At 40.4% G+C, this 11814-nt stretch overlaps 2 protein-coding genes across 2 annotated transcripts; one reads left to right on the forward strand and one right to left on the reverse strand.

Moving 5' to 3' along the window:
- Positions 1 to 362: 362 nt before the first annotated feature.
- Positions 363 to 2423, reverse strand: LOC120253159 (indole-3-pyruvate monooxygenase YUCCA1-like). The gene is made up of 4 exons (XM_039261472.1): positions 1752 to 2423; positions 1355 to 1603; positions 1135 to 1257; positions 363 to 666 (listed from the first exon to the last, which is right to left on the reverse strand). The coding sequence occupies exons 1-4, from the start codon at positions 2385 to 2387 to the stop codon at positions 454 to 456; spliced, it is 1221 nt and encodes a 406-aa protein (XP_039117406.1). The 5' UTR covers positions 2388 to 2423; the 3' UTR covers positions 363 to 453.
- Positions 2424 to 6554: 4131 nt separating this feature from the next.
- On the forward strand, positions 6555 to 9696 carry LOC120253158 (probable inactive receptor kinase At2g26730). Its single transcript, XM_039261471.1, has 2 exons — positions 6555 to 8281; positions 8812 to 9696. Exons 1-2 carry the CDS (start codon positions 6994 to 6996, stop codon positions 9477 to 9479), a joined length of 1956 nt encoding a protein of 651 aa, XP_039117405.1. The 5' UTR covers positions 6555 to 6993; the 3' UTR covers positions 9480 to 9696.
- The last annotated feature ends 2118 nt before the right edge of the window (positions 9697 to 11814 follow it).

The following is an 11814-nucleotide window of genomic DNA, read 5'->3' on the forward strand; positions in this document are numbered from 1 at the left end:
GGCCCTAAGTAGTCAAAGGATATGTATGTCGTCATTTACTCCCCTGATTCTCTTGGCCTGGCCTGCATTCATAAATACAGCATGTCAAGTGTACGCACAGAGAAAAAGAGAGAGAGAGAGAGAAGGTCAGCAGGAAGGATCCCAGAAGACATTTGAAGAGAGCCTGAGTATTGATGACAATATGATGAAAAAGCTGGCTAACACCTGTTCATAGATCTTCAGTTTTGTTCAGCATGCATTCATTGCTCTCATCAAACTGGAACCCACTCAAAAAAAAGTTCAAAAACAAGCCACTTTGTTTCACTATACTCTGACAATACATTTTACAAAGATGGAACAAAAACTCTATGCAAAATTGGGCAACATGTACATACAATAGTGCACCTGAACTTAAAAAGGATATTTTTCATCATCAACTGATTCAATTTCTTCTGTTTGGGAAAAAAAAAAAAGTTAGGCTTCAGTAGTAGGAGTTGAGCTTTTTGTTGCAAGGTTCTTTTTCTCATTCCAGTGAAGATGTATGTCCTTGGCTATGTTACAGGCATCTGAAGCAGTGCCCAGAAGGCCTCGTTTTGTGAAGCCCACACAGTACAAACCATTAGAGCCCTTCCAGCCATTGGGGAATGGAGACTTGGGCATTCCTTCTCCTGTAAAAATATCATCACCCTGCAAAAGGATATATATGCCCAAAGTTAATTTCATTCCTCAACATAGTATTTATTTTAATAATCTCTGATTCTCTCTGGGAAGACAAACTATTAAGTATATCAATTAATATTGAACAAAAATAATAGTATATGTTGTTGATCATAGAAGAAGCTGAAATCTATGGTCTCTGCGCGCAGGAGCTACATTGCCATTACAAGGCAACACACAGCATCACTATTGGTACTTTCTTACAACATAAGAAAGATAACGTACAAACAAGTGATTCTGCTGAACATGAGTGCAAAAACGCACAGAAAAAGAGGGAGAGAGAAACAAAAATTTAAAAGAAAAAGAAAAAAAAAAAAAGAAAAAGAGAAAGAAAACAGTAGTGATGGACACTAAGAAGATCTGAAGAAGAAGAAGAAGTAGTAAAGTACAGTAAGTAACATGTAGCTAGCTGGCAATAAACAATCAAGTCATGCATACCCTGAGCCATGAGGGAACGTTGCTCTTGTAACCAGTGGCCAGAACAATGGAATCCATCTCCTCCTCCCTGCCATCCACGAACTTCACTCCTTCCTTTCTTATCTCCTTCACCGCTCCCATCACCTTCATGAAAGACATGCAAACAGATATAATTAACCCCACGACAAACATCACTGTCCACCCGTGAACCACAGTGTATGATCAAAAGAGGGAGCTATACCTTGATATGGCCGGATTTGATGTGAGAGAGGGCGCCGACGTCAAGCACAGGGGTCTTTCCGGTGTGATTCTTAAGCTCAATAGGCCCAGTCTTAGGCCGCCGGAGACCAAGTATGTCAGTGTCGCCCAAAATAAGCTGAGCCATTGCCAGGAGGAACTTGTCCACTAACCTGAGTGGTAGCCATTTTAGTAGAGCCATAGCCACTCCAAACGTGGAGAAACCAAGCATCTCTCTCGGCAACACATGCACCTTTATAGTAGTAGTAGTAGTAGTAGTAGTAGTAGTAGTAGTATATATATATAGACAGAGAAACTTATATAAGCATGAGGGAAAAACATGTAGAAGAGATCACAAGAGATACGTACAGGTATAAAATTTATATATATATAATACTTACAGAGTTCCTAACCACCATGAATGGCCTGGCATTGTGCCTACAGAGGTCCAAGCTGACCTCCATGCCGGAATTCCCACAACCCACCACTAAGACCCTCTGTCCCTTGAACTCAACGCCAGACTTGTAACAACTTGTATGGATGACACGGCCAGCGAACCTCTCTAACCCTGGTATCTCTGGCACAACTGGTTCAGCATTCTCTCCAGTGGCCACCACTAACCACCTGCTCACTAGCTCTTCTTCTTCACCAACTCTCACTCGCCAGCACCCAAGCTCTACGTCAAACTCAGCACTTTGGACGTGAGCGCCAAAATGGGGTTGAATGCCGAAATGAGAAGCGTAGGACTCCAAGTAGCGGATGAACTGGTGTTTAGAGGGATACTTGGGGAAGCCTCTAGGGAACGCCATGAGAGGCAACTCACAGAAGTGCCTGGGGAGGTGAAGGCGCAGGCGGTTGTAGGTTCTGTTCTGCCAGAGAGAAGCAATGCAGTGTGATTTCTCTAAGACCAATGAAGGGATGCCGAGGTCCGACAAGCAGGCTGCGACGGCGAGCCCAGAAGGCCCGGCTCCAACGATGATGGGGCAGTGGACCCATGTGCATTTGCGCTTGGGTTCTCCTTCTAGAGGGGGCCCCATATTGAGCGAGCTTCAGTATTGTGTGAAGTTTTAGCTTTACACTTTTTAAGAGTGTGAGATGGGAGAGCACTTGATATATATATATATATATATATACTGTAGCAGTGTGGGAGTTGAGAGGGTTTTTGGAACTTGGGCTAAGGTCTTTTATTTTTAATAAATGGGGTTGTTTGATGTATGGGGTGGCCTTTTGCCTTTTTGCTTGTAGAGCAGACAGAGAGAGTTGAAGGTGATAAAGAAGCGTGAAGAATTGGGAAAGCGATTTCCTCTCTGTTTCTCTCTTTGCTCTCTTTTATTCAAGCAAGCAAGCGTGCGTGCGTGCGTGCGTGGTCGTGGGATGTGAGCACTGGTAGTGGTAGCAGAGTTGAGAGTTATTATGGAGTATATAATAATAATAAAGCAAACAACAGGTCTGAGGAGATGAAAACATTTACTATGCTCACCAAAACTTACTGGGCTATGTATGAATGAATTATGATTCATATATAGATATATGTACTTGATGTTTACATTAATCATGAGCAGCTGAGCAGGTGTTTGTAAGTGTGTATCTGGTGATGATGTTAATGCACTCTTCGATCTGTTTGGGTTTTCAGGAGGCAGCGTAGCAGTTCTCGGAGTTTTCCGCTCATGAGAAGATAAAGAAAGAACCGTGGACATGAGTCATGACTCACAGTGTACGTACATTGTTTGGAAAGAGGAATGCATCATCATGACCACATGATATAATAAAGTGTTTTTTTTTTCTTTTTTTGTGTCTTTATGAATTGGAATATCTAGGCGTGAGATCTTTCGATTGAATGGAGGATATCTATGCTCCCCTGTTTATAGGACTCGCCAAAATTCCATGAAAGGGAACGAGAGACGAAATGACAATTGTGACCCCCGGGAGGAAGGTGGAGAGAACGACACGTGGGCTCGAGTTGGAGTTGGAGTTGGAGATGCGATGTGGACCGTACGCTGCTGCCGTGACTCGGCGAAGTTGGATTTGAATTCTGGAAAATCCGCTGCCCTAGCAAAATAACTCTTTTTTGCTGGCTAGCTGGGGAAGATAAAATACTGACTCTTACAAATCTTTTCAAAAAAGGGTGCATTATTCAAAACTCCACAGATACATGTGTTCTATGTCACAAGTTCTCCGAGAATCTTAACCATCTTTTCCTCGAATGCGATTTCTCCGGACGTATCTCGGACTTTTTTTCTCACAAATCCTTGGTTCCAATCTCTCTCACATTCAATTCCCACACTTTGACTACTTGGATTCCATCCCTTATTCCTCAACACCGAACTCTCCGGGATCTCATTTCCCGTGCGATTTTGTGGAATATATGGATTGAACGAAATAATCGTATTTTCCAATCGATCGCTTTTACCGCTTTTACAATATTTTTTTATTAAAATTGCTAATTTGCTTCTTTCTTGGTTTTCAACAATTACGATGACAATGATCATCTTTTAATGAAGCTTTCCCGGAAAAATTAAGCGCTCTCTTAATTTCTTAAGCGCTAAAGTCTCAAATCAAGTTTGGAGATCCCGACTCCAATCTTCATGCAGGAGTAGTTGCTTCTTTTTGTTGGTCCAGGCGGGCTCGAGGGGACCAGCAGCTGTCTTCCGCCTTCCCGCTTTTTTTCTCTTCGCTTTTTATTTTCTCGCGCTCTTGGTTCTTTTCCTCACTTCCCGGTGAGAGGTTTTATCTTCTGCTCCTCGTCATTCTTTCTATTCAATAAAAGTTGTGGTTTATCCACATTTATTTCAAAAGTTGGATTTGACGAGCGAGGGCATTTTGGTCAGGAAAAGATAGAGTTGAGAGTGAGGATGACGTCATGTGATCTGTGGAGATTGAGTGGTGGGGTGGGGTTGGAGATTGACGGAGAAGACGAGAGAGCATTGACTGAAGATGATGTCGTGTGTGACGTGGCACACCTTTGCCTGGAGAGAACGTTGACTTGATTGGACCTCGTAAGTGCAATGTCGCATTTACTTCTCTCTGTGTGTGTGTTAAAACTTTTGCCACCAACCAAAGACTTGGAAGTTGGACAAAACTGCAGCTTTCTGTGTTCATTAAATTTCTACTTATTAAAAGAACTGAATCAAAACTAGGAGTATCAAATTTGGGCAATACTTTGTTTTATTTTAAAACTATATATTTTTATTTATTCGTTTTGGTACCCTGGAATATTAATGGAAGAATTTATAACTAAATTTAAGGAATTCTTGATTCTCTCTCTATATATATTGTTTTATAAGATAGAACTAATAATGATCATAATTTTTGGAAATATGGGTATTTTTTTTTATAAAGTTTGACAAAGTGGATAAAGCATCTAAAACACATATACAGTTGTGGAATTAAAATTTCAACACATTTGTTTTTTCACTCCTTTATGTGAATTTTATTTTGGAATTTATTTCTTTTCTATTGATTCAAACTCTAAAAAATAATAATAATAATAAATCTGTCCCAAGAAATCAATTGGCTGATAGCATTTGATGGATGACTTAAATTCTAGGCAGGGAAAACTCCAAAATACTTTTGACTTCACCTCTGTGGCTCAGTGCATTAAATATTTACCATCTTAGAATATTCAATATAGCCATTTTATGTTACTCCACTCCACACGGACCTTTCCTTCAACTTGTGGCCTTGTTCTGGTGTTATGGGCTGGACATACTATTGTGTGCTTCTAATGGGCTTGTTATCTACACAAACTGATCTAGAGCTATGTGTACTCTTTCATAACCTGGGTTTGTTCAATGGCTTTATCGCTCATTTTTGGAGAAATCTCCATAGAAATTTCTTGCCTCTTTCTGATGAATAGGTCATCAGTATATTTCCAACTGACATGCAAGTATGACATCTCAGTAGTGATCTCACGTAAACTCTCTTATTTATTTATTTATTTATTTATTTCTGTACACGAGGACATAGTTCTCTTGTTCCTGAGATCATTACTTGACGTCTTGGTATTCTTGTTTATAACAAATTGGTATATCTCCCATTTGTTTTATTTCTTTGCCTTGCATAATTGTTGAGTGGGTTGAAATTTACTATTTCGCTTTATATGCATGCTTTTCTCAATACAGCTCCATTGTATTTTTCTTTACAATTATTATAACATGAGGTTTTATCGTATAGAAGACTGTATAGAATTGAAGAAATACAAAAAAAACCCATTCACAACAACATCAGTGATAATGATTTTGTTCAAATTTTTGAAAAGTCATTTTGTTCCTAGGTGGAAGGTTACAAATTTAACTTTCTCTCACATGATAATAATTGAGAGTTATGGCTTGTCATATTTATTAAAAATAACAAATCAAAACTGATGGAAATTAGTAAAAATATTAATTAAGTTGATGATAAACCGATAGAAGGTATTTTATTTTAATGTGTGTTTTTTTTTCCAACGTCATAATCATTAAGAGTTTTTTTTTATTATTATGAAAGTGTATTAACCATGATTTATTAAAACAGAACAATATCCATCACCTCGGTGCGATGGTGACTGTACATTGCTTGTACTGGTCTCTATTTTTAAAGAAATGGTCAAACATATGAATTATGAAGACCCCCATAGCATGATTGATGTTGATGCTGCTCCTTCCTTACCTTCAAAGTAAAAACTTTCCTCCAACCCTTATGTTATTAGGTTGATCATTTAAGATGATAGGGGGAGCCATTCGGCTTTAATTTTACTACCCAGCTGCTTCCAGGTTCTGAGCTTTAGTTGGATAAAGACAAAGGTTGGTGGCTTCCTTTTCCAAGTGCACACATAAAAGTATTTGATTTCCAAACAAGGATCAATAAAGACACAAAAAATGTGCCACCAACAAGCATTTCACAAAGCATGGAACCTCCATGTGTAATGTACATAAATATATATATACATTCCATTCCCCCTGGCCTAAATGCAACCTAAATCATGACGCTACGGATGTTCAAATTAAATCTAGCGAGTGGGACACCGTATCATAGAGAACTCAGACGCCATTGGTTTTATATGATTCCAAATGACAGCTAATCAAACATTCCTACGGAAAAAAAAAAATTGGAATTTTGAATTATAGACTCACATTAAAACATCAGATCGAACTAAAAAAAAGGTCAACTAAGAGGCTTTGTCTCAAGTATTAATATGATATCAAATATTTAATGAACTGGCACAATTCGCTTGGGATTAATAAATCAATTGTGAATACGCCATAAAGTATGTACCTGATGCCTAGAAAGTTAACGCATCATGTACTTACTTACTTGCGTTCACGTCCATGACTCGTCCAAAGCCGGCAGACTAGTACCCAGCCTCCATCTCGAAGCAAAAGCGAATTGAAGAAGACTACATGCACGCGCTTATCAGGATTCAGGACTGAACCTTCCAATGATGATGACCATTGGCCGCCAGCCAAATGGATATGCTAGCTTTGTAAAACCCATTCCATTGACGCTCGCAGACAAAACTAAAAAGCCGGCCCACATGATCAATCCCAACCCTCCATTCCATTCGATCTTGAATTCCCAGACAAACAGCTATTGCGCTACTACCTAGCTAGCAAAGGTCCGAAGACTCAGAACCCACAGAGCCACGTTCAGACGTCTCCAACCCAAATGGCTCATTTTGTTGGCATCCTTGTCGTTCTATTCGCTGCGCTCTCGTACACTGCGGCCGAACCCACTGCTGACCGCGCCGCGCTGCTCGATTTCATCTCGAAGACGTTGCACCCGACCAAGCTCCGATGGGACAACACGACCTCCACCTGCGATTGGACTGGCGTAACGTGCGACGCCAACCGCTCCTCCGTCGTCGCCCTTCGCCTCCCCGCCGCTGGCCTCATCGGTTCCGTTCCTAACGGAACTCTCGCCCGCCTCGCCTCCCTCCGTGTTCTCTCCCTTCACTCCAACCGCCTCTCTGGTCCCCTCCCTTCCGACCTCTCCTCACTCTCCTCCCTCCGCCATCTCTACCTTCAGGACAACCGCTTCTCCGGCGACTTCCCTCCGTGGATCCCGGCGCTGACTCGTCTCACCCGGCTCGATCTATCCAAGAATGCTTTTGACGGCGAGATACCCCTCGGCGTCAACAACCTCACCCGCCTCACCGGGCTTTTTCTCCAACAGAATAACTTCTCCGGCGAGCTCCCATCCATTAACATTCAGAAACTCGGTTCCTTCAACGTGTCCAAGAATCAACTTTCTGGATCGATCCCGGAGAGCCTGTCCATGTTCCCTGTGTCTTCATTCGCCGGGAACCTCGATCTCTGCGGCAGCCCGCTCCCGCCCTGCAGCAGTCCTGTCCTTCCATCTCCGACGCCGGCACCGTCCTCCACATCCCGGAAATCTTCTGGAAAGCTATCGACGACGGCGGTCATTGGGATCTCCGTGGCAGCGGGGTTGGTGGGACTATTGCTGCTGTTGGCTGTGTTCTGGTGGTGCTTGATGCGGCGGAAAAGAGGGAAACGAGTGGATAGACGGAAACCGTCGACGGCGAGTCTGGCTGCAGGGGGAGGTGTGACTGAGGGAACGGTGTCATCGTGGTCATCATCAAAGGATACGGGGAGTGGGCTTGGTGAAGCAGCGAAGAACCGATTGGTGTTTGTAGAGGGAGCAGGGTACAGCTTTGATCTGGAGGATTTGCTGAGGGCGTCAGCGGAGGTACTCGGGAAGGGGAGTATGGGGACGTCGTACAAAGCGGTGCTGGAGGAGGGGACGACGGTGGTCGTTAAGCGGCTCAAGGATGTGGCCGCCTCTCGGAAGGAGTTTGAAACCCACGCCGACATACTCGGCCGCGTGGCGGAGCACCACAACGTGCTGCCTGTTCGGGCTTACTATTATTCTAAAGATGAGAAGCTCGTCGTCTACGACTACCTCCCCGCCGGCAGCCTCTCTGCGCTTCTACACGGTCAGTAGTGGGTCCCACTATCGCTTCTCTTCTTTCTTTCTGACTCTAATACTCCATAATAATACCTCGTTAAATTATTATTATTATTTTTTCATTAATGCATAAACATATGTGATTATTACTATAATAAAGCAGTTGGAGTTGTTTTCATCTCCAAACTTTTCCAGAAAGTAAAACAAAATTCATTTATAAGAGTATCTTATTTATTTATTTATTTATCTTTGATAAAGTATTACTACTTTTTTATGTTTGGTGGGTATCTTATAGTTTAATAATTTATTTTTCTAATTAACAAATTCTTCACATTTACTACTATTTCATACAAATTGGATCTGTAAAAGTATCACCATCATCAGTCCACTCTTCCGTACTAATTTCAGCAATTGAAACTCATTGGCTCCGGCCTGATCTTGTTATTAATTCCAATTGGACCTATCAGTCTATCAGGGCCATCAGTGTATTAAATTTTTTCAAAAAAAGGTAAAAATTAAGTAACAATTAATGTATAACTTTTTTTGTTGACCATATAGGAAGTAAAGCGCCCGGACGGACACCGATGGACTGGGGTGGCCGCCTTAAGGTCGCCGTGGCCGGAGCCAGAGGTCTATCCCACATCCACAACTCTGCCAAGATACCTCACGGCAACCTCAAGGCCTCCAACATCCTCCTCCGCGATGACCCATCCTCGGCCGCCATCTCCGACTTCGGCCTCTACCCGTTCTTCGCTTCTTCCGGATCACCTCCTTCCCGTCTCGTTGGTTACCGCGCGCCGGAGCTCATCCAGACCGGGCGACCCACGTTCAAGTCGGACGTGTTCAGCTTCGGCGTTTTGCTCCTTGAACTGCTGACTGGGCGCTCGCCCAACCACACTTCTTTCGTCGTCGAGGAAGGTGTTGATTTGCCACGTTGGGTGCAGTCCATTGTGCGGGAGGAGTGGACCGCGGAGGTGTTTGATGCGGAGCTTGTGCGCGGTTACCCGGGTGTGGAGGAAGACATGGTGCAGCTCCTCCAGGTTGCCATGTCCTGCGTTTCCACAATGCCGGATTCACGGCCGGACATGTCCGAAGTTGTGACCATGATCGAGGAGATCCTTAGTCAGTCGGAGTTCGTCGACGGGCTTCGGCGGCACTCGTCGGATGAGACATCCATGGGTTCGCCTTCCCCGGCCCGAGAAGCGAGTCTTTGGGTTGAAGAATAATTAAATATTCAAATTGTTGATTTATCTTTATTTAATTAATTCATTAGTAGTAAGTAATTCCCTCGGCCCCTAGCTCCAATTTTCTTTTGTTTTTTGGTTAAGTTATTTATTTCAACCTCGTCGTACATATGTTGTATTTTTATTTTATTAAAAACTTATGGTACCGATCGTTGTGATTATCGTGCATATATAAACTTAACTGCTGACGTTGATAAAATGAGCATCACGTGTTGTAGGGGTAGGGGTTCAACTAAGCTGTCTTAATCTTTGCATATGATATGATCAGCATGATTACTGAGTCATTACTTTGGTTCCTTTCACCACTTGAAAAAAGAGGGAAAGAGACAAATTTTCATACCTACTACTACTACTACTACTACTAGTGAGAGCGGTTGACCACACGACACCCCTGGTCATGAACCACAGAGAGGCCTTAACTCTCTCTAGTAAAATATCCAAATCCAACGGCAGAGTAGTTAACTTAGACTGGCAATTATTGATATTCTGGGTTTACAGTTTTGTTAGGTAATTGACAAAGAGACAAATCTTATATGCCGACCACGTTTGCCAAGTCAAATAGAATGTTTTAGATTCGCTAGCTATCCAAGAACAATAAGCCAGTGAACAGTTTGTAAAGCAAACAGGACCTCAGATGTTTGTGAAAATGACACTAATAATTAAGAAGAATCAGACGCGTCATAATATATAACGCGTTATTATGTTGTTGGTCACACGTCCACACAAATAAAATACACACCCGCTTTTGACTCCCGGGTCTATTATTTTTTTGGTATGTAATGTATTTGTACGTAACTGTATGTTATTGAGAAGGTGCTGGGTAGAAGGAGAAGAAAGGTGGGTCTTTCCCTATAGTCTTTGGTTTGTCCCCTTCTGTTTCTTAATTTCTGGCCTTTTTCATCAGGGACCGCTCGTGAGTACAGTGGCCAAAAGACTTAAGGCCATTTGAAAAGATGTTTAGGTACCACATCCTCCAGAGCCCCACAAGATTGGTCCCTGGTGGGATATTATTAATATTTGAATTTGCTTATAAATGAACTGATATTCTACCAAACGGATATACGTTCATATTTAAATATTTTTATTTTGAATGAATATATTCGAAGAATTTATATGTAGTACTGGAAATATTTAATAATTGAACATTTTCATCTTAATTTTGCTGTTTTAATATTTAAGAGAGTTTATATTTTGCATTTTATTTTTTTAGTTGGAAATAATTTTATTTTGTTAATATTATTATTAGATAATTTTATTATATATATTTTTTTATATAAACATAAGTTTATATATATATATATTGACAAATGCAACAACTGCATATGTAATAAGAGCAATAATTATTTTTTCGTGCACTCTCATTCAATCACATAGTGATTATGTTATAATTCTGTTTCTACAAACAATGACCCTTGGCATCATTGTGTTTGCACCATTTTGAATTTTTGTAATAACAATCTCACAAATTAAATTTTAGACAATGGACTAATACGGTTGGACTAAAACAATTATCGATAGTTTACTATTATATTACATGGCGCATGGACTCATTATAATTTTTAAAATTCATTTAATATATTATTTTTTCTATTCTAATGCAATCCTTTATGTCATTTTTCCTTCATTTAATGCTCGATTATACAATGGCCTATGCTTTGTTTTTTCGATAGTAGTGATTGAACGGGCCACTCAGCCATCACTTGTTATGGCCAAAGAGTTATGTCATTTATTTATTAATGAGTTATTACACTCAAAAATAAATTATTATGTTTTTTTATCACAGAATAAAAACGATTCCCATGGAAAATTTTATAGATTTTAATCATATAAAATAAGTCCTTGGTTTTATAATTATTTATTACATGAATAATTATAATAATGATAATTTTAAAAATTTTAATAGCCATGTCTAACCATATCAAATGGTGGATCATATGTAAACACAAATGACATATTCAGAAACCAGAGTTTAATTTGGGGAATATAAGCCTTGAGAACTGCTTCAACTTCAAGTCCTTTGTTCCTACCATTTTTTGCACATTTTTGTTTTCCTATCTTGTTTTGTTTATTTGTTTTTTGTTTTTTGTTTTTTTTACCTTTTTAATTATAGTTTTTAGTTTTTTTGCATGTCTCCACATCTAATTAATGGAATTTTTTGTTTTTATTCTTGCATGACTTTCCTGTCATCTATGCACTTCCACTTGTACCCTCTTTACTAATAACATACTGTGATTTATTCATTTAAAAAAAAATTAAATTTTTTATTGAATTTTCACATATGATTTGAGAGGGGATAAAATGTGCCGTTCTTTCGTGA

This window comes from Dioscorea cayenensis, chromosome 26, assembly GCF_009730915.1.
Source record: "Dioscorea cayenensis subsp. rotundata cultivar TDr96_F1 chromosome 26, TDr96_F1_v2_PseudoChromosome.rev07_lg8_w22 25.fasta, whole genome shotgun sequence".
NCBI classification, from domain to species: domain Eukaryota; kingdom Viridiplantae; phylum Streptophyta; class Magnoliopsida; order Dioscoreales; family Dioscoreaceae; genus Dioscorea; species Dioscorea cayenensis.

What these genes read in the sequence shown, in the direction of transcription:
- LOC120253159 (XM_039261472.1), bottom strand. Translation starts at nt 2,387, where the DNA reads ATGGGGCCCCCTCTAGAAGGAGAACCCAAGCGCAAATGCACATGGGTC. An exon ending in TCATGGTGGTTAGGAACTCT is followed by an intron (nt 1,604 to 1,751) that starts GTAAGTATTATA and finishes ACTACTATAAAG; the next exon opens with GTGCATGTGTTGCCGAGAGA. An exon ending in TCAAATCCGGCCATATCAAG is followed by an intron (nt 1,258 to 1,354) that starts GTATAGCTCCCT and finishes TCTTTCATGAAG; the next exon opens with GTGATGGGAGCGGTGAAGGA.
- LOC120253158 (XM_039261471.1), top strand. Translation starts at nt 6,994, where the DNA reads ATGGCTCATTTTGTTGGCATCCTTGTCGTTCTATTCGCTGCGCTCTCG. An exon ending in CCTCTCTGCGCTTCTACACG is followed by an intron (nt 8,282 to 8,811) that starts GTCAGTAGTGGG and finishes TTGACCATATAG; the next exon opens with GAAGTAAAGCGCCCGGACGG.